This window comes from Amphiura filiformis, chromosome 9, assembly GCF_039555335.1.
Source record: "Amphiura filiformis chromosome 9, Afil_fr2py, whole genome shotgun sequence".
NCBI lineage: Eukaryota > Metazoa > Echinodermata > Ophiuroidea > Amphilepidida > Amphiuridae > Amphiura > Amphiura filiformis.
The window spans coordinates 66,069,478-66,092,572 of NC_092636.1; the positions used below are offsets into that span (position 1 = coordinate 66,069,478).

The 23,095-nt window shown below is 37.7% G+C and overlaps 2 protein-coding genes across 2 annotated transcripts; both read left to right on the forward strand.

The window, feature by feature from the left end:
- The first annotated feature begins 4,199 nt into the window (after positions 1 to 4,199).
- LOC140160396 (seizure 6-like protein 2) lies at positions 4,200 to 8,344 on the forward strand. The gene is made up of 4 exons (XM_072183631.1): positions 4,200 to 4,439; positions 5,382 to 5,564; positions 7,205 to 7,372; positions 7,700 to 8,344. Exons 1-4 carry the CDS (start codon positions 4,382 to 4,384, stop codon positions 7,873 to 7,875), a joined length of 585 nt encoding a protein of 194 aa, XP_072039732.1. The 5' UTR covers positions 4,200 to 4,381; the 3' UTR covers positions 7,876 to 8,344.
- Positions 8,345 to 8,551: 207 nt separating this feature from the next.
- Positions 8,552 to 13,560, forward strand: LOC140161334 (lengsin-like). The gene is made up of 2 exons (XM_072184818.1): positions 8,552 to 9,533; positions 9,997 to 13,560. Exons 1-2 carry the CDS (start codon positions 9,518 to 9,520, stop codon positions 11,355 to 11,357), a joined length of 1,377 nt encoding a protein of 458 aa, XP_072040919.1. The 5' UTR covers positions 8,552 to 9,517; the 3' UTR covers positions 11,358 to 13,560.
- Positions 13,561 to 23,095: the final 9,535 nt, after the last annotated feature.

Sequence of the window (23,095 nt, forward strand, 5' to 3'; positions counted from 1 at the left end):
ATGCATTTATTGTACTAGGTTTTCTGTGATTAGTTTAGATTGTATGCAATGTAAGGTGTTCAACAGTGTATTGCAGATTAGCTCAATGGTATTATGATGGTGTGTGATACGTTAACCCAAACTCCCTTTCTGTTGTTTGCCCAAGGGGAAGGAAAAAGATGAAGAGAAAAGTTTTCTCTGGTACAGTTTTGAAGCACCAACCCCTCAGGTGCTGAGGACAAAACCAGTGATACCAAGCCATGCCTGGGCAGCGATTTCATATATATTATGTACATTCAGATCATTTCATAATCTGATCTCATGGGCTTGCGTGGCGTTACCTGAATGGGTGACTCCACTTTGAGATATACGCCCCTCTATGTGGGAGAGTAAGGTCATTTTTTTCCTTAGGGGCGTATGGATTTCAACTGGAGTAACCAGAATATGTGATCATTATCTGATCATTAAATCATCTGTATTCTGTGTCATGCCAGGTCAGTGATTGAAATTATCATTGTGTTATTTGCCGTGGTTAAAATCAGTCAAGACTACAATTTATTACTAAGATACATTCTATGACAGTTATATCTGACTTTCTCTAACCAGGATGTGGGAAATCATAATCTGATTCATGAAAGTCTTTGTTTATATATCTGTGAGAACAGAAAAGTCATGTGTATAAGCTATATGTACTGTTTCAAGAAGAGAGGACTGACCTACGATAAGGAAACAGGTCTTAAAATACGTGCATATTTCCGGGTACAACTTGGATGGAAAAGGTGAAAATAATGTTGATTGGGTGATGGGGTTTTTTTTAATCCTGTTTCCTTATGACTGGTCAAGTTTGGGTTATTCCTTCATGTAATGTTACACAAAATGAGGGTTAGTTTAGGGTTAGAATAAGGGTTAGAATTAGGGTTATGATTCTGATAAGCTTACATGAAGGATTGGTCCAAGTTTGTCAAGAGTTTTGTTCTTTTTGGCTGGTTGTGTCTGCCCAGGGAGGTTAAAGCCTGAAATCATTATTGGTCAAATTCTGTACTTCCATGCATCAGTTTTTGTCCTCTTTATGATCTTCATATAGATTCTTTATGATCTTCATAATAGATTCAAGACAGACATTTCTAAAAGGGCATGAATAAGATGGCTGTTTCTCAAAGAAAGCAAACTCAGTATTCACCAGCATTCAAGTGTCATTCTTAAATAATTTTTAACATAATTTAAAACAAATATCAAGTCTACAGTTTGATATCTCAGATCAGTATCATACTCAAGAGGTGGACAGACTACCCCTTCCGAAAATAATTTTGTGTAAAATCCTGACAAAATATGGGGGCTCATTAATATGCATTTTAAATCATTTTTTTATTTTTGGATTCTGTTGTTCTAACTGGAAGTCCTCACCAACCAGGATGTGGCCTCTTGGGGGAAAATAGGCTGCTTATGCACTGTATTGAACAAAAAATTGGAAATATTCTGGTGGATTTAATGATCATATTAAGTGGGATACCAAACTGCAACTAACCAAACTTATGTGCCTGTTTATTATTTTCAGTGCTTTTTATCATGTTAAAATATATGATCACTTGAACAAGTACACACTGTCTTTTATGTGTGATGTTTCAAACATCATGCGAAGGTACTGTAGGCAGGTGAATCTAGGATTTTTAAAGGACTGCCCAGTCATGAAATAATCTTCCAGAGCTCGCCAAATTTGACAGCAATTTGAAATTGGGGGGGGTGGAGAATCTGGTCAAAATCGCCTAAAAATTCTTCAAATTGGTTTTTCCTTTTTTTAGAGGGAGAGGGTTTCCTGCCCATGCTTCCTGCCCCTCCCCACAACCTGGATCTATCCTTGACTGTATAGATGAAATACACCTGGTAGTGATACTCTTTGTAATAACAGCAATTATGTAGACATGTATCTGGTGTCATTGTTGTAAATTGAAACAGTCATGATTAGCTATACAGCCTTGTGCTTTTTGTAATCAATTTGTGTACAGTACCAACTATTTTTTTTGATGAACGCACACAATGTTGTTGTATAAAATTTGTAAACTCTTAAGATATATACAAGATGCAATGTGCAATTATAAATAGTTATGAATTTAACAGAATACATGTTTATTATAGCTATTATATAGGTAGTGATTTAATAGCCAGCAGTTCACTTTGGGAACGGAGCATATTATCATGATTATTGGATGATAATGAGATTAAAAAGGAAATTTAATTAACAAATTTGTGTATTGTTGTGTTTTGTTATATTTGTAGAGAATCTTTAAAACTTATTATTTGTATAACATTATTCTAAATAGAGTCATGGAATTTTGAAAAATGGCAAGTCATGAAATTTTGATTATATTGGGCATGAAAAAGTGATGTAATGAAAGAGTGATGTAATTATATTCAAATATATATTGAGAATGCAAATTTGGGAAAGATGACTGTAAAAAGAGATAAAAAAAAAGACTTATGGCTATATTTTACTATAATTCTTCAAAAGTAGCTTCAAGATTGAGCTTCAAGCACTTGCTACTGAGAAGATAAATATGAAGAGATTTCATATTTCTAGTCCAATAAATCAGTACTCATTGTGGACGTTTCGAAGTCTAGCAGACTTCTTTCTCAGCGCTAATGTTGTTGTGATGATCTTCTGTTTACTGCTGATGATACTGGTTGCTTAGCAACGTGGCTGCCAGTTAGTTTTCCAAGAAGATCGTCAAATGCGTGACTAAGATTGTATTGCCCCTTGTCCCTGTTCATGAACAGGGACGAATATGAAATCTCTTCATTTATTTATCAACAACAGTCCCGATAAAAATGTTTAGTAACTACTGAGAAGATTTTGTCACAAAGGGCAAAAGAAGGCCCATTTTATTTCCAGTTATCCCATGTTACATGTATGTCCTCGAAATATGTTCTGTAGCCCGCATTTTTAAATCAAGTCTGTACATACGAGGGTCATTCAAAAAGTTCTACCTCCACCCTTATTATCTCAGCTTCTGCATAATAGTAGCATTTTCCTATTTTCCATGATTGTAACCTTGGGTCTTCCCTAGCTTAGGCATAAATTTTGTTTTCATATTATTTTCCATATGTTGTTGGCGAAGTAAAGATTAAATCGGGATTCAGTGTCGTGGAAATGGAGAAAATCTGTACATATTTTCATATAAGTGTTTCATGATTTTTGAACCGTTTCCGGTGTATCCAATCTTATTTTGGTGGTGAGGTCACCTACAACAATTTGAAAAAGGTATCAATATGCATTTGCCCTCATTTGTAGGTGACATTCCATGGATCATGCCGAGTTTGAAGGTGCTACCATTTACAGAACCAAATTTATAAGAGTGAAGGTAGAACTTATTGAATGACCCTGATACCTACCAAAACATGACTTGAATATCCATGTTTATTCCCCACCCCCATCGGTTCAGCATGCTACAAATCTTCAAGACCCCATTACCTATCATTTTCACAAACTTCCACACTCTTGCCGTGATTTTGTTGGGTTTTTTTTTTGGGGGGGGTTTTTTTGCTATAAAGCCATTGTTTGAACTTTTCATATTTTTAATACTAATTATTGGACACTTAGTAAAGCGCTGGTATCCGCTTGAAGACGCTCATGGCGCTTTTGCAAAACAGCATACAAACCGTTTTTGAAACAGAATGTATCTTGGAAAAGTATAGAGGTCACATAGCGATTTTGAGGTTTTTGTACAACATATTTAGACAAGAAAACAATAAAAATGTTAAAAATATCTTAGCTCACGTCATTTTCAAAAATGACAGCTGGGTAAAATGAAAAGAAAGATAGATCAAGAGTAAGATTGTTTTTTAACATGGTTGTCACCGTTTACAACAATCTTAACTAAACCAGATAGACCATGGAGGCATCTCCGTGGATAGGTAGACAGACGTGATTTAAAAAAGGTTCCAAGACAATAAATCGAACTGCCGTTGTCGAAATACTAAATAGCCTAATCTTTGAGCGCCTGTTAATATCTGGTCTGATGTACCACAGCCCTATGTGTTATATAAAGACACTTTCCGTCGTGATGGAGAAGAACCCAGGTATGTACATAAGAAAACGGGCTCTACAAATCCATAATGCAAAGAGTAAAAGTCCTCAAGACTCGAGTTCAAACAAGAACAACAAAAAGAGTCCTCTAGGTCATGTCAAACTGGGTGGAGTAAAATGTTTACTTACATTACACAACTAAACTGAGTGCTCCAGAGAAGAGAGGATTCGAAACTTTCACTAAATAGGGCCTACAGTATAAAGATACGATTGAAAGTTAATCTCTAAAACTCATCTGAATTATCCGTTTCCAGTTTCTTCAGAGTTAATGGTGACATCCGTAAATTGGATTTAGGTGTAAGAAGAAAGGATTCATATAATATGGGGACGTTCTATCTCATAGTAACACTGATTCTAACGGGTGTTGCGAATATTCTTGGTATGTAAATGTCATAAACGTAATTTGTGTATTATAAAGATAACAAGTTCATTCACTGCAGTTAGCATGGTTAGGCCTACAAAATTAATAAAGTGTAAAACTACACATCGGCCTACTCTTTGGAAATGGCAAGGAAACAAATATGGACTCATCCGGGACTCATCATCATGGTCGATCTCTGGTAAATTGAAATTGCTTTTCATATAGATATGATCACCATGGCCATGATCACAAAAGAAAGCGAACTTATAATCTATTTATGTTGCAGCAATTCCAGGAAAAGGTGGAAAAAAAAACTAAAATCAAAGAAATACCTGTAACTTATGAATACCAATACTGTCATGGTAACTGTAAGAAAGAGATCAAAGCTCTTTAAATTGAGCCGTGTTCCAGGTACATTGATACAGGTTTACTTTGAAATTTCTTAAAAAAACTTTCTTTGCCAAATTTTGTTTTGTTTTTTTCTAAAAAATGGTAAAGTTTGGATCTCATTCAATAAGGGTTAATTGCAAATGTTTTTGTTCCACATTAATCATGAGGGATGAAACTTTTGTTATAAATATTGATTTTTATGAATTTTGTTTCTCTTCTATCAACAATGACTTGTTATTTATAACAGGAAAAAAATTGTAACGCGTGTTACTGTAACGCCTGTTTATAACTTTTTTGCAGCTAATTTAAAAAAGTATAACTTGAATTATTGTTATTATTCCTGTATTATAAACCTTGGCATAGTACTTGATTACAATAGAAACCAATATGTTGTAGATTGGTTAGTTTTAGGAGAAAGTTAAGATCAATTTTGTATGTATGCTTTTCGCATAGGTCTACACTGTTTTAAGATTTCATTTGATAATTGGAAAAGAACGACCAAGTCGAGTCATAATTGTATTAGCTATCGCGGATATCGTAGTTTACCGTTTTCTTTCTTCCTCTCTTCAGCGGATTGTCCCGATCCTATTGCACCAGAGTTTGGGTTTCAGAAAGTTTACAATACTGGCTCGACTCTGGGTCAGGGTAGTAAAGTAAGATTTGTTTGCAATACTGGCTATGATCTGGTTGGCTCGCCCGTGTCCGTATGTAAGGAGGATGGACAGTGGTCACTACCTAGTCCTCAATGTATTCGTAAGTATCTCATCTGGTATAACGATATATTTTTATATGCTACATAATTATGAGGCCGTCAAGACCCATATTTCTGAGGCCCGATCTTGTTTAACGACGGCCTCAAGAACCGCGAGACCTATTGTGTGATTGGTTTCCTAGCCTCGTTTCATATGAGATCAATGTATTGATATTAAGGAGCAGACTGCAGTTGTTTTTAGTTAAATGACTAAAACTGGAATTATGGGTCCTGCCATCTCACTTTTAGACTACTCCGTAGTCCACTTGCCCATTGTTCATACTCTGGATATTGTATTTAAGCTTAAAACTCTGATTTAATTAATGTGTGCACAATTGATAGATTTTCACAACTGATCTTTTCAGTCACCGTACTCCCTCTGTTTGTTAGCTTCCCAAGTGGACTACTGACTTAACACGGCTGTCTATGGATGAGATCGTCGGATTTCTGGCCTACTAAAATTGGCCATGATGTAATGCATCTTTAAATGGATCTGGCTTGTGATTGGTCGCCCAGATCTCGTTATGGTTTAAATCCTCCCGGCACCGCCAACACAAAGGGCGGTATAGTTGTGTACCATGTAGTTATTAAACTACATGGTAGCCTACACAACTATACCGCACTTTGTGTTGGCGGGAACATTAAACTCTCAGTAGGTGCATGAGCGCGTCTTGTACTTGATTGCGGTTTAATTGGATTGATAAACAAGTATGATTGACAGTGTGTGTGTTAGGGACTTTGCCCGTTCAAAGTCCCGTTTAGAATTCAAAGTCCATAGTCGATTTTTAACTCGGACTTTCGCGATTAATAAACTGGCAGATTCTAAAATCAGAATTGTTCAGTATTGAAGTGCCAATATAATGATGACATTATAATATGTTGCATTCAATAATATAAGCCTACGTACACTTTACTTTTACTGTCACTAATATAATTATATAAACTTTTTCATAACAATTTTATACTAGTATTTTGATGTAATAAATATCAGTATAATTTCGAGTTCAACTGAATGCTTTCATCATGATTAATAACATGCTTTTATCAAAAATCGACTATGGCATAGTCTATCTCACTTTTTGTACTCGCCTTAAAATATCTTCTTACAGAACCTCAACCGATATAATCGCACACACGGGTATACCCCGTCAGTCCGAAACCCCGTCATGACGAACCACCGTTAGTCCGAATTGTAAGCTTAGTAGGCCTACCTAACGCTAGTTTACCCCCGGGCGCTAACCCTAACCATAAAAAATTCGGACTATAGTGGTGGTTCGGACTGACGGTGTTTTGGACTGACGGGGATACCCCACACATAATTGGTAGGTTGTCATGCTGTACCTGCTGATAGAAACATTCTCTGAGATTCTTTAGGCATTGTCAGTATAATTAATAGAAAATGAATATGCACGTGTCATTATGCTCGATAGACACATGAAATTCATTTTTTTAAATGAGTTTTCCTCTTTGAACGAAACTCATTTAGGCCTTTAAGCCCTATAAGCATAATTTATAGTTATTGCCAATTGCCAAGCATGATCAATTGAGCAGAGCATGATGATAAAAATAAAACAAATGCAAGCATGTAATTTTATATCATAATAATTTGGAAGCAATGTTTTATCCATTTCTTTGTGAACAGCCAACTGCCCTGAGTTATCAGCACCCACTAATGGAGAAATTGCGGGGAAATCTTCCAAATATGGTATGGTTGTCAAATTCTCGTGTGATTACGGCTTCACTGTAGTAGGAGCTTCAATGGCTACATGTAAAGGTGGCAGATGGAGCCATCCAACACCAGAATGCTTAGGTAAGTAGGTTTGGATTTTCAGTATCAACCAACAACGCAACCACATTTTCTCCCACCCACCCCTCCCACCTCCGTTGGGGGTCATTCAAATAAAAAATCGCTACGCATCCGCGTTACTAAAACGGTTGATAAAGGGTTGAATTTTGAGCGTACTGTGGGTCCATTTTTGGCCAGGCGACATTCGCCACAATACGATGTTACAATAATAAAATCAATTCAAATAACTAAGTTGTAGAGTGATCATATAAAATCTGAGAAGTCGGCGTAGGCATACTTTTATAATGATTTTTATTTCTTTCACTTTTTCTCTCTTTTTTCGCTTTTCAGCAAATTGTCAAGATCCAGGCTTTCCCGAGAACAGCGAGAGATTCACCGAAGGCTTCGATCATGGAGACTCTGTACGATTTAGTTGTGACGCAGGGTTTAACATGATTGGTTCAAGCACGGTCACGTGTCAAAATGGACAATGGACCCATAATGCACCATTGTGTGTTCCTGAATGACGAGTGTTAGCAAACTTTAATAATAAATAAATAAATACAAATAATGTGCTCAAAATAACCTATAGCGCTAAGGCACTAAACCGGGTTGAATAAAATAATTATCACCCTTTGGGTCTACGCACCGAGTCCAAAAGAAGTTTACCGAGATTGGTCATACCAATTACCATAAAACATTCAACATGTTCAAACGAAAAAAATATTTTTGGATTTGATCAATGCTATATATACAACCATGCATTTGAATAACGTATTGGAATCGTCTACGGATACTCATTTTTATTTACATAATTGTTTACTAACATGACTTGGGCGCAATATTCATATTGGCGCAGTGCACAAATATGGGAATCAATAAGGTAACAATAAAATTTCAATAAAAGTACTTAAAACAAATATAACTAATGTTATATCATATGAAATAACTAGTAATATTCTTTCCCTTTTATTCATATTACAATAAACATCAGAATCGAACTTCAAAGAATGAAATTATTTTAGTTCAAATTACTTATTTTATATTATAAGATCGCATGTTTAGGCCATTCAAATTAAGAAAAATAAGGGGTTAACCGACCACTAATTGCAACAGAATCCATTTAATCACCATTCTTTTCAGAAAAGTCAAAAAGTCCAAACAATCCAAGGAATGGAACAGTGCCTAATTTGCATAAATCCAAAATGGCCGGTTATATGCCGTGTGTGAAATTGGTCATATCTTGTATTGTTCTCATTATAAGGAATTTGATCTTCTTTGCCTTGTTACCAAGGTAACAAACCACCTGAGATATGGCAAACTTTTTAAAAATGTTTTTGCCAGCGGGGCAATATGAGACCATTTTTATCAAAAGCAGTCTAGAAATTTTCAATTTGTGTCTCCTGTGGAATCCAAATTTTGACATTTGCCCTTTTCCCTATATAACTCAAGAAATGTACATCGTAGATAGGTCAAACTATACTTTTCCTGAATCCTTATGATGAAAACAATACATTGGTATGGTTTTTACAAGATTGGACTAACTGAAATTTCACCCCTGCATAGCGGCCATTTTGGATTTATGCAAATAAGACACTGTTCCACTCCTTGGATATTGGGCGACTTTTGATATATTTTTGCGTGAGCTTAATGGGAGATATATGCATGTGAAATAGATTCTATTGCAATTAGTGGCGGGTGATTTTTTTTTAAATTTGACTGGCTTAGTTATGGCTTTAATAATTATGAACACATTGTAATGGTCCAGTAAGTTAAGATGATACACAAATGTACAAGTGCGTGATGGTACATGGTGAATGGCATGGTGAAGATAGATCGAGACTGTCCCTGGTGAAGCCATGTGGCATTTTTAACTACTTGGTCATAGTGTCTGATCAGTGATGCAGGCATTCAAATTACGTTTATAGTCAAGTGACTTGTCTCGGTTTTGATTGGTTTAACATATGTCCACATTAATTTATCGCCTGGTTAATTGCAATTAAAGTACGCGTTGGATTAAATAAAAGACGCATCAGAATAATTTGAACAGTCGATAGCTTCGAACGTGAACCTGAAATATATTGGAAAAAACGCGTGTCTGTCAGCATTCCTGCTTTCTGTATAGAGTTTAAAATCATCAGCAGTGACTAAACACAACACACCAAAGGAATGGAAAACCAAGAAGGTGGGTCACATAATATCATAATATGAAACACCTTTTACGACCTAATAATATAATTATTATTGGTGACTTTATAAGCTGGCGAAGTGATGTAATAATCGAATTAACTACCATGACTACCACAGCAATAGGTGAAAATAATATTTGAATATATCGCGCTGCACTACAAGCAGGTTGGTTGCACTCATCACCTGTGTATGTATTCCATCATAGATTGAATACAATACCGTTCTTTTCAAAGATACTAATCTTACAGGTGCGAGTGATCAGCATGATATCAATGCAGAGGTACCGCGTGAACGTACCAGTGCAGCGCGGTATATTCAAATATTGTTTTCACCTATTGCTATGGTAGCTAATCCGATTACATCACTTCGGCACTTGCCAGCGTATACGATCGGCCGTTTTTATTATTGTTCTTACTTCTTTAACACACATTCGTTTCTATTTTCATTCTCTTTCGTAGGTGGTGTAAACCCAAAAATGGCGTTAGAAAACATCATGACTCAAATTGAAGAAAACCAAATAGACTTCATTCGATTTGAATTCAGTGATATGTATGGCATCGCGAGATCAAAGATAGTTCCATCTCGTCATTTTAGAGAGAAAGTAAACGGCATCAACATCCCCCTGGTGCATTTGACAATGGATCCACAGTGCAATCTTGTCAAGTGTTCGCTTTTTGCCGATGATATTGGATACGCTGATGGGATTTGGATGCCAGATTTAGACACATTTCGCGTCATACCCTGGTCTTCTAACACAGCAGAAATACTGGTAGAACCGACATTTAAAGGAAAACCCGTGTCTGCGTATCCTCGATATATCGCAAGGAAACAACTTGAAAAGCTGCAAGAATTGGGTATTTCTCTTCTCTCTGCTCATGAGCATGAGTTCTACGTCGTACATCGCGATACCAAGAAACCGTTGTTTGACGATATCAATCTACGTTCTACATTACGTAATTACACTGACCCTAACTTAGTGGAAGACTTGTTGACGAATCTGTACAAGATAGGGATCAATGTTGAAATGTGTGATACAGAATACGGACCGGGTCAGATGGAAATCACTTATAAACCGCATCTTGGTATCCGAGCCGCAGATAATGCACACGTATTCAAAGCAACGGTCAAAGAAATCTGCCATCGTAGAGGCTATACGGCAACCTTCATGTCTAAACCCTGGACTGATCATTCTGGTTCCTCTGGTCATTTTTGCCATTCACTTTGGGATATCAATGGTAAGCATGGTTTACTCTATGAACCCAACAACAATTCTATGGGCTTATCTAAACTTGGCCAACATTGGATGGCCGGTATCCTTGCTCATGCTCCAGCAATAAGCATCCTTATGGCTCCAACTGTGAACTGCCTGAAACGTTTGAAACCATTTACATTCGCGGCATGCAATGCGACCTGGGGAATTGACAATCGTACTTGCGCTCTTCGACTCAAAGTGAATGGTGAGAGAGGAACATATATTGAGAATCGTATGGGTGCTAGTGGATGTAACCCGTATTTGAGTATGGCTGCGGTAATTGCGGCAGGTGTTGATGGAATCAAACGAGAGTTACCTTTACCTGATGCCATTATCGGTAACGCTTATGACAAATGCACAAACACATCAGATGCAGCCATTCTTCCCGATAATATGAGAGATGGTGTCAAAGCCTTTATGGAGGATGACGTCATTCGTGAAACTTTCGGAGAAGACTTCCAAAAGTGTTTCGTGACAATAAAAATGCACGAAATTCACGCAGAAGAAGAAGCCAAGAAAGGTGGAGATGAAAATTGGGAGAAAAAAATGTTCTTTGATTACATATAACGACGTATTTTATGAACTTGTATTTCAAACTCAACTCAACGCTTCAGTTTCCTAATTATATTATATAAAAAGATGCATGCGACGTGAACGGAATCGTACTCTGTTTAAAGATACTCTGACTTGTAGCACATTAGCAGGACCAGGACCGTTTCAGTTATTTATATATAATTACTAGTATTATACCTTATTCAGCAATCTCACGCTTATGATGTGATATTATCACAAAGCTACAGGATGAGATTATATGAGCATAAACAGAATCAAATACTTCAAGTTACCTTGACTTTGCGCAATCTGTTACATAATTTCAGCGAGTTCATTATATTTACTGCCTTGGTAAAAAGTAAGCCTGTTAAAAACATATCATGATATCAATGCTTACTTAATCAAAGCAACAGTCAAAGAAATCTGCCATCGTTGAGGCTATACGGCAACCTTCATGTCTAAACCTTGGACTGACCACTCTGGCTCTTCCGGTCATTTTTGCCATTCACTTTGGGATATCAATGGTATAAGTGGGTTACTTTATGATCCCAACAACAATTCTATAGGCTTATCTAAACTTAGCAAACATTGGATGGCCGGTATCCTTGCTCATGCTCCAGCAATAAGTATCCTTATGGCTCCAACTGTCAATTGCCTGAAACGTTTGAAACCATTCACATTTGCAGCATGCAATGCGACCTGGGGAATAGATAACCGTACTTGCGCTCTTCGACTCAAAGTGAATGGTGAAAGAGGAACGTATATTGAGAATCGTATGAGTGCTAGTGGATGCAATCCGTATTTGAATATGGCTGCGGTAATTGCGGCAGGTGTAGATGGAATCAAACGAGAGTTACCTTTACCAGATGCCATTATCGGCAACGCTTATGACAAATGCGCAAAATCAGATGCGGCAATTCTTCCTGATAGCGTGAGAGATGGTGTCAAAGCCTTTATGGAGGATGACGTCATTCGTGAAGCTTTGGGAGAAAACTTTCAGTTTCAAAAGTGTTTCGTGACTATAAAAATGCATGAGATCCTGTCAGAAGAAGTAGCCAAGAAAAGTGGAGACGGAAAATGGGAGGAAATTATGTTCTTTGATTACATATAACAAAGTATTTTGTGAATTTACATGTATTTCAAACTCAACTCTACGCTTCAGTTTCCTAATTATATTATACAAAAAGGTGCAGTGCATGTGACGTTAACGGAATGGTACTCTATTTGTGGTTAAATGTGTGGCGTGTAGCGCATTTCCAGGGTCCTTTCAGTTATTTATAACTACTAGTATTATATTAATACCTTATTCGGCAATCTCACGCTTATGATGTGATGTCACTAAGCAGCTTCATGATGAAAAATGTTATGTGAACATAAACAGAGAATAAAATACTTCAAGTTACCTTGACTTGCGCAATCTGTGACATAATTTCAGCGAGTTCATTATATTTACTGCCTTGATAAAAAGTAAGACTGTTAAAAACATATCATGATGTCAATGCTCACTTAATCCAGGGAAGTGGCACTAAGCACTTGCCTACTTAATCAAAGCAACGGTCAAAGAAATTTGCCATCGTAGAGGCTATATACGGCAACCTTCATATCTGAACCTTGGACTAATCATTCTGGTTCTTCCGGTCATTTTTGCCATTTGCTTTGGGATATCAATGGTAAACATGGTCTACACTAAACACTAATCCAAACAACAATTCTATGGGCTTATGTAAACTTGGCCAACATTGGATGGCTGGTATCCTTGCTCATGCTCCAGCAATAAGCATCCTCATGGCTCCAACTGTGAATTGCCTGAAACGTTTGAAACCATTCACATTTGCGGCATGCAATGCGACCCGGGGAATTGGCAACCGTACTTCCGCTCTTCATCTTATCGGAGAAGATTTCCAGAAGTGTTTCGTGACTAGAACAGTTTCACGCAGAAGAAAATGGGATGACAATTGAGAGAAAATAATGTTCTTTGATTACATGTAAACTCAGATCTACCCTTCAGTATCTTTCATATCAAAACAAAACATGCATGCGACGTCAGATGAATCGTACTGTGGCTGAAGGAATCGTGGGAATGGCTAGCGCATTTGCAGGACCGTTTCAGTTATAATTATTTAATATTAATACCTCATCTCAATTATGATGTGATAATGTCACGAAGCTTCATGATTAGAAATGTAAACATAGAATAAAATACTTTAAGTTACTCATGACTTGGCACAGATTTGCATGCCAGAACGTGTTTAGACCATTGAGTATTGAACATTTCTTATGCACTCTCTTCAATTTCAGTGAGAGATTCAGAAGCCTTGCGGGCTGTCCAATAATTGGTCGGGGGTAAAAATGCTTACCTGCCAAACAATTGCTTGGTCCCCTCCCCTTTGCACATATGCCAAATGTTTTGTCCCAATTTGCAAACCTTAAATAGCCTACATTACTCGTATATATAATGCGAGCTTAGCGAGCAGGAAATTGGAATATTTGACCGTTTCATTAGCCTTTTTAGAATGCGTAAATATGTGTTCCGCCGGCTTTCATTGTCCCAGAGATCATTTTATCCGTTTGCCTCCTCCATCTGGAATTATCTCCCCGAGGCTATTGTCAATGCTTCTTCCCTCCAGGCCTTCAAATTGGCCATCCAGTCCCACCTCCTCTAACCAGTTCACATAATTTATTTTTGTTTTATTTTATTGTGTATTATTTTGATTATATGTATTTTCTAGTAATGTTTTGATTTTAATGTTAGGGCAATCCTGCAATTTATTGTGTAATCAATATTGGATCTGCCTGGCCTTGTGCCAAATGTTATAAATAAATAAAAATGTTCCTTATTAACTGTGACAATCCAAAAATCCTAGCTACGGACGACACGAGGTCACGAGACTGCATCCACGAGTCAGTGGAGCTAGACTACGCTGCGCTACAGTTCGGCGTATACATTTTGTAAGTTTTTGAGTTCAAGACGCAAGCTTCTTTCTCAAGACGCAAGCTAACGACTATCATATCCGTTCAACACATATTCAAGTGCAAGGAACAAAATCTGGCTTCTTTAGACTAAATCAATTACGGGAGATATTCATCATTTTCTACCCCGGTATCCAAAGATTTATCGTCTGAATATCACGTGTATCGATCCCGGGTATTCATTTCAGTGCCTCTGCTGTATAATGTAATTATTAACCGGGGATGGCGGTGTGTGGGGGGGGGCAGGCAGGCGAAATTTGCATTTTATTGTAATTGTACAATCATTGTACGGTAGTGTGAATTTGACATCCCATGTCAAATTAATTCGTCACGATGTATAATGTAGGGAATTAAATACTATATCTTTTTTTGTTATAGACTCGTGTAGTCGTTATATTTCAATTTCGTTTACCTAACAAATATCTTCAAATCAAACAGCAGACAAAAGTGGGTGAAAAGCGAACAGCAGGGGATATGTTTTCACTCTATGAACGAATTGACGTAGTTTTATCAATACATCACACATCCTCATACACACACCACACCCCATACCTATATTGCCTTTGCCTATACATACAAAAAGATTCGACGTTTGTCTATAGACCTTTTTCCCTCTTTCCCATCATGCACTATTCCAGGGGGGTATGAGTGTCGCAAAATACATCATCTCCCCGGGGGAGTATAGAGTTATGTTCATTACATTCTGGAATACGGACATTTCGACTGGTGCCTTCATCACACAAAAAAGGAATCCCCGATAATGATGATAATGGCGCCACGATCACTAATATAAAGCCAAGAATTTTCTGCTTTACAAATGCTAAATTCCGCTTTTCTCCGCTTTGTAATTTTAGCACATTTCTGACATAATAAAATTTCACAAGAATCTTACCAAAAATAAACTGATCGGGTCTCATGGCTGCAATGGGAGGTAGGACAGGCGTTGTACGGTAAATCTATGACGGATTTTACTTTATTTTGAAGACCCATTTCATTTAGTATTTTATTTATTTCTTTTCAATTGTATTTTTCTTCTTTTTCTATGTCATTTTGCTTATTTTTTATTTTTCTCAGAAATGCGTTTTCCGCTTTACCTCCGAATTCCGCGATTTTCGCGGAATTTCCGCAACGCGGAGAATTCTTGGCTTTACACTAATACCTTTCGGGGGCAAAAAACAACATTTCTATGCCTTATGGACATGGTGTCGTCGCCAAAAAGAAGTTTCCTGTTATTGAAACCTAACTTTGTATACATTTTATAGACCTAATGGTGAAAAACTGATGACGGGACACGCAGTGATATTTTACCGGCGTCCGTTTCACTTTTTTTTCGGAGTTGAAAATAAAACGAAAACAAAATCTCTTACACAGATGTTCTGCATCGCTCCGTAACTGCATCACTCGTGTATTCAATAATTGCATAATTAGTAACATCGATGGCCTTTACGATAATCCGCATATATGGAATCAGTATGCCCATATTAAGACAAAATAATTGCAAAGGCCTGGCAAAGACCATCGGATGCACACGATCTATGAGGTTGATGAACTACGTCATACCCCCCTGGAATAGTGCATTGTGGGATAGAGGGAAAAAGGTCTATAGCTTTATCAACTCACACCACCACATTGGGTTCGTTACTTTTAATGCACTCGGTGTTTCTACCGTCCCGGCTCAAACCAGGCTCAAACGATTCTAGAAGTTTTTCTCACAAGCCCCGCCTACTTTTCATTCCTTCTCGGCGACCCGGAAGTAACGTTTTCCATTGGTTTGTGTGGTGCAAAATGAGGAAATTACCAATATTTGGCAACGAATTACAGGAATTCCAGTCGTAGATCTCGACTGAAATGGATATATTAGGTAAATAACACTTTCATTTATGTAATATCAAAAAATTGTAGGAGATCTACTACCAGTTTGGTAGAAAATCGAGTTGAAATGTGGGCATGTTTTTGGTATAATGGTCAATTGAATTGACGGGTTCGTATTAAACTTAATGGGAATCTCAAGCTTTCGGCTAGGCTAGTCTCGGCATTATACAACAATATTTTGTAAATTTTTCTCGTAAATCGACTCGTCCATGTGTGGTATACACTCTCTTTTTCCATTTAAATAGTTAAGAATGGAAATTTTGGCCTTACGAGTGTAACAATTACGAGGTATTTGTCCGCAGTTTCGGATTCTGTTCCTTCGCCAGTAGTGCAAGACTGTGGAATTCGGCAATGTCGAGATAGTATTTCCACGAGTTCATACCCTCAAATCCACATTATCACTGAGTGTCTCCCAACGAGTGTTTTTTTATTTATATCAAATGTCTTCATTACAAAAGAAAACGTCCAAACCTGTTAGGGGTGGTGCAATAATTATGTGTACCCTGGGGGGAATTATAGGGGGGGGGCAAAGATTTTTGGCAGGCCAAAGGGGGGCAAGCATTTTTTGGCAGGTCAAAGGGGAGTCAAGTGATTTTTTGCAGGTCGAAAGGGGGGGCAAGCAATTTTGACACAGATATTTGGGCACCGTCTCTATATTACGCCCTAAAAGGCATAGGAAAAGCGTTAGGAATACGTTCAAATATCCAAAATATCCTGCTCGCAGCGCTCGCACTATATGATAAGGCAATTTAAGGTTTTAAATTGGGGTTCCCCAAAATCTTGCATGTGTAAGGGGGTGGGGCAAGATTTTTGGCACATCAAAGGGGGGGCAAAGGTTTTTAGCACGTCGAAAGGGGGGAAACAATTTTTTGGCACGGCCAGAAGGGGGGGAGCTATTTTGGCAGACCATTTTGAGAATTCACCCCAGGGGTACACATAATTATTGCACCACCCCTTAATTTAGATTTTAGTTAAGAGAATTCCCACACATAAGGGGCCTAGGGCTGGCATTTTCTTTTTATATGTGGGGGTCCCAAATATGTCGGTGACCGGAGAAATTTATGACCCCCCTATCGCGGGCAAATATTTTACGACCCCCTAAATTTGGTTGAAAATTTTTATGAACCCCCCCTTCCATCTACACAGACAAATTATTTATTGCGGAACTAAAGTAGCGCACGCACTCAAAACTTTTATAGTGAAGAAAGTGCATTGAGCGTGTTAAAATTTTTATTGTAAGTGTAAACAAAGTAGCGCGTTGCATAAACATTTTGCATAGATTATGCGCACATTTCGATTGTGAAGTCAAAGAATGCTTGGCGTAAGCCTTGCTAAAATTGAGTCACCAGCCCTTAATAATTCTATAACCCCCTATTTTGGGTGTTAACAAAATTATAACCCCCTATTTTTAGTCTGAAAATTCTATGACCCCCTGTATTTTTGGGACCCCCCTTCCGAGAAAAATGCCAGCCCCTAACCACCTTCAAAATACAAAACAATGATTTGTTTACCTCTTTGATGAAGTATGTATTTATACTACTACTGTGCGTGTAATTTTTTGCTTGTTAAATATTTTTAAAACTGCATTTAGGGGTTGTGCAATAATTATGAGCTCCCTCTTGGGAGGATTTCAAACGGCTTGCCAAAATTGCTTGCCCCCGGCATGCCAAAATCACTTGCCCCACCTCTTGGCCCGCCAAAAAATATTCCCCCCCTCCTTTTGCACATGCCAAACTTTTGGGATCCCAATTTGCAAACCTTAAAATGGTCTATATGCCTACATGTTGCGAATGCAGCGAGCAGGAAAATTGGCATATTTAAGCGTTTCCGTCTGATTTTCCTAAGCCTTTTAGGCGTTTTATTTAAAAGGCGCCCCAAGAATGTGTGCCAAAATCATTCCCCCCCTCAGCTTCGGGGTCGGAAATATTTTGAGGGCCCCTTTTCAGACCTAATATTAATTTCAGGGCCCCCTTTTTGGCCATGATTAATGAATGTCAACCCTATAGAAAATGGTGTAATAATGTTCTACAAGAAAAATTAAGGTGAAATTTTTAAAGCCCCCCCCCCCCGGCAATTTTTCTTTGGGCATTAGGCCCCCCTGTTACAAGTGTTTGTGAGCGTTCCCAAATATGACACCTAAATGAACCCTGTGGTGTGCGACCAACTGGGGGTTAATAATTTGCCCCATAAATGAAATCACTCAGTGCTCAATGACACCGCACCACAGGGGGGGGGGGGGTTCAGGGGTAACATTCTCCAGTGACGAAACTAGGCTTCCGCAATCAAGAGAACAGTTACATGTAGCTGGGGGTAAATCTGCCACCACCACCAAAGGGGCTGGGGAAATGCTGATTTTTTATTAAAGAATGTGTTCATTTGGGGAAGTGTGAGTGGGGGCAAGGATTTCAAACGAAGCTGCTGTAACATGCTGGAGGTATTGTGCCACTGTCCCAGCTCCACCCTAACAAATTTTCTAAAATCCTATTTTCCTTTACAGACCCCGGTTCAGACCTGCCAAAAGATGAGAGCTACTGTACAAGTAACAACCAACTGCCAGTCACCATTGACCAAGTCGGTTTTTGCAGCAGAGGCAGACAAAACAAAGGACTGAAATAACGGAGTTCAGAAACGCACTTCACTATGTTGCTAATTGAAGAACAATACTAGTATTAAAAGTCGGGACTCATAAATTAGGTGTAATGGAATGTGTAAAAAATCTAGTATTAGAAATATTCAATCTAGACAGATTAGAATATAATTTAATTTTAATTTAAGGGATTAAAAATTGCTTAGATTAATAAATAAATTTTGGATTTATAAACCCTTAAATTGAAATCAAATTAGATTGAATCGAATTGGATTTTAAAAATCAAAGCGATTTTAAAAATCCAATTAGATTGAATTCTAGATTGAATGTTTAGAATAAAGGTATTGTTTTTAACCGCTGGAGTGCATCTATCGTCTTATATAACACGGGCGACATCATTTTTTTAAGTAAAACAAAAATAATGATGTCGCCCGAACTCGCCCATGTTATATGAGATGATAGATACATGACAGCGGCTAAAAACAATACCTTTATTCTCATTCTTAAACACTTCAATTCAAATAAAAATATCAAAAGAATTACAAATTTTAATCAAATTAAATCCTACATTTTGCAAGGAATTATACCTAGGGCTTAAAATCGATCAGTCCCATTGTTGCTATCGCCTCCAATTGGTTCAAATAGCGAGTGCGCCTATCGTGTCGATGCACGCAGCTAACCCGTGTGATATCATGTCGTATCACTGCGGGTAAGAACCAATAAGATTGCAGGAACATTCTCAAGTGTTTAAGAATAGATTAGAATTCAGTTAAATTTCATTTAAATGTTTTAATCCAATTTTGGACTTGTCTCTGATTACAATCACTAGTAGACTGATTGAGGAATTTGTAGGGAGCATATACTGGATATCTTCTTCCATCACACAATAGTAGAGGCTAGTAAAAAAAATACCATCATTTATTCTCTATTTAGTATATATAATAAACTAATCCCATTTCATTGTTTATTGATGCCAAACACAAGCAAACACAGAACTTCATACTTTTTTAATTAAAAAAAATAGTGCTTTTTATTTTTTTAAATTACAAATCTCAAAATAAATAGTGATCAAAACTACATATCGGCCGTATTCACCATGCTTTCTTGTTGTGTTTTTTTCATGAACTCTTGGCTTTTTTATATAGTGTAAAAATAACTTTAGTAATGAATTGCAAGTACAAAAGATCATTTGTTTGTCTATTGGCAGTCACTAGTCTTTTGGGAAGGCTTGTGTGCAGGCCTCAATTTCAATGTTTTTTTTTTTTTTGGGGGCTTGAAAATGGGTGCCCCCCAAATAAAGCACATTGAAATTGAGGCCTGCACACAAGCCTTCTCAATTCCCAAAAAGACTAGCAAGGGCACCAAGGCCAACAAGTGATGAAGAATGCCTTGAAAATGACAAAGATATGGGGCACCAAGGCCAAAACTGAAATACATGCAGGGCAGGCAATGGCCCTGGTGGCCTCACTGCAATTCAAGCCCAACTTAATATGGTACTTTCACAAAAGACTAGTGTTGACTGACACCTTCCAATGCTAGTCTTCATGAAAGAAATAGTTTGTCTGCCAATAATAAAGCATTTACAAGTCAAGGTTTAGGACCAGAAGGCCCTATCTGCAATAGCTGCCAGGTGTCATATTTTAGATATGTACACTACATAATGCAAAAATTACTGAGATGTCTACATGGCAGCTATTGCAATTGGGGCCTTCTGGACTTAAACCCTTGAAGTGGATACTCATCATATTTGCAGTATCCAGATTTTTAATTATTGGAATGAAGGTACACCTTACCCATCACTGCCACCCCCCAACACACACTCACGGAACCCTAGTTTGACTCAAGTTCGGTAGTGACGTTGGTGCAAAATTTTTGGGCGGGGTGGAGTATTGAATCGCACTTTTCGTAAAGTTAATTGCGTAGAAGCGCACATGTACAATGTTGGTTTTAGGGCTCTCAACTAACAAGTAATTATGTACTTGGGTACCGGTACCTGATTTAATTTGCGAAAAAAAAAAAAATACTTTTGCTTCTATTGAACAGGCAGGGACACATTGAATTAGTATGCATTGCTAGCTGTTCAATAGAAGCAAAAGTAATTAAAATGTACAACTTCATCCAATTTTTAATTTTTTTTATATAGCAGTATTTCTCTGGTTTCCAACCTCGAATAACACCTTAGTAATTTAAGGCCAGGTTAACTGCCAGGTTATTTTTTCAAATTTTGTAACAAAAAAATTGCCATTTTCAGGTACTTTGAACCGGGTAGGCCAAGAACAGGCGGGAACTCAGAATTGGTGAGAGCCTTAGTTGGTTTGTAATGGCACAACCGCGAAAAAGACATTGATGTCATTAGGCCTACAGAACTTGAGGCGAACCAAATAAAAATGCCTGCACATTGAACATTTCCAATCATTCTGTGCTATAATTTACAGTCTACAAGGAACTCTGCATTGTACTTGTAGGCATCACTTGTCAGTGTCACTTTTTGAGGTCCTTATTGTTTTTATAATTGGAGTTCATATTTACTAAATTACTACTACATCGTGCATGTAGTTAGTTTGTGCCCAACATGTATTGCTATGCAAGTTTTTAATTTCTTTTAAAATGTTAAACCTCCAGATAAGATTTTTCTTCAAAAAATTAAATTGTTGACTTTATCGGTCCAGCAGCATGTTGGGAGAGTTTTAAATGCATGCAACAGATAGTTTACAGATGCCAGCTGTTCACTTCCAAATCATTATCTTTTCGGTCTTGCACCATTATTCTCAGTTGTTCTACTGCACCTGGAAATGAGAATGAAATAAATTGTAAAATAATATTAGCCAATGATAAATTACAAATTATTATCCATGTATCAGGATTATAGACTGCCTTTTACCATGGACAGCATCCAGCGATGCTTTTAGTTTCATTCTTTTAACTTTCGGATGCACTCGCTTTTAAAATTGAAAATCACATTGCCACGATTTATTAAAATTCCTGTAGTAGGTTGCAGAATAAATTTTTGTACAGTAACTGAGTAAGGGGCTGTGCAATAATTATGAGCCCTGGGAGGTAAAATTGGGGGGGCAAGAAATGTTTAGCGAGCAGAGAGGGGTGGCGGGCAAGCAATTTTGGCAAGCCAAGAGGGAGGGTCAAACGATTTTTGGCACACGTTCATGGGGCGCCTTTTAAATAAAAGGCTTGTGGAAAACAGGACGGAAACGCTTAAATCGTAAATGTTCCTTCACGCTCGCTCATAACATATATCTAGACCATTTGAGGTTTGTAAATTGGGATCCCAAAAATTTGGCATGATACGCAAGGGGGGCAAAGAATTTTTGGCAGACCGAGAAGGGGGAAGCAAATTTTGGCGGGGCAAGATGGGGGGCAAGTGATTTTTAGCGAGCCGTTAGGAAGTCCAAGCGGTTCATAATTATTGCACAGCCCCTATGTCAATGATGGCTGCAGAAATATGCAGAATTTGAAAACAGTCATTTGCCCATAAACTTAGCTAATTTTTGATATACAGACATGGTGGCAAGACCCCTCATTTTTTGAGTTAAATCATCACCTTTTTAAACAAAATAATTAAATGTAAAGGACCGTTCACAAACACTTGTAAGGGGGACTTTACAGACCTCGAAAATTTCAGGGACCTCCCTTTTGACATGAAAATTATGGGTCAACCCATAGAAAAGCATATAAACTCAATTTTTCCAGGAAAATTTGTGGTCATCACCTGTCATTTTTTTCAGGTCCCCCAGCCCCCCTTAGGAGGGTCAAAAAAATTCAGGGCCACCCTTTTTGCATCATGCCCCCTAACAAGTGTTTGTGAACGGTAGATTTAGACTATAATATTTATTTTCTTGGCCAAACTGGAACATGTGCGTTGCGTCCTTGTAGCGTACTAAGCGTGTGCATGCAATGTAAGTAGCGTGAATGCTTTCTTCTGTACCACGCTATATTCGCGTGTGTTTATCGAGGAACCACTAGCGATGATAGTGTTCCAGTTTGGCCAAGAAATTACTGTAAATATTATAGTATTGGTTATATAAAAAAACCCACCTTGCAGAGTCGTGTACACAACAAGCAACACAATCCAACATACAGCATGCTCAGCTAGCTGTACACACAGACAAAGGTATGATCAATTGATGCATATGAAAACATACGGGCAGTGCAGTACATGGTAGTCAATGGAACAAATCTCGATATCTGTATCTGTATCTGTATCTGTCTTGTCACGTACAATCACCATCTCTGGTTGTCGCATACGTTGGGGGGTCATGTGCAAGTCATGATATCTCGTCATGTTATGCAAGTCATGATATCTCGTCAT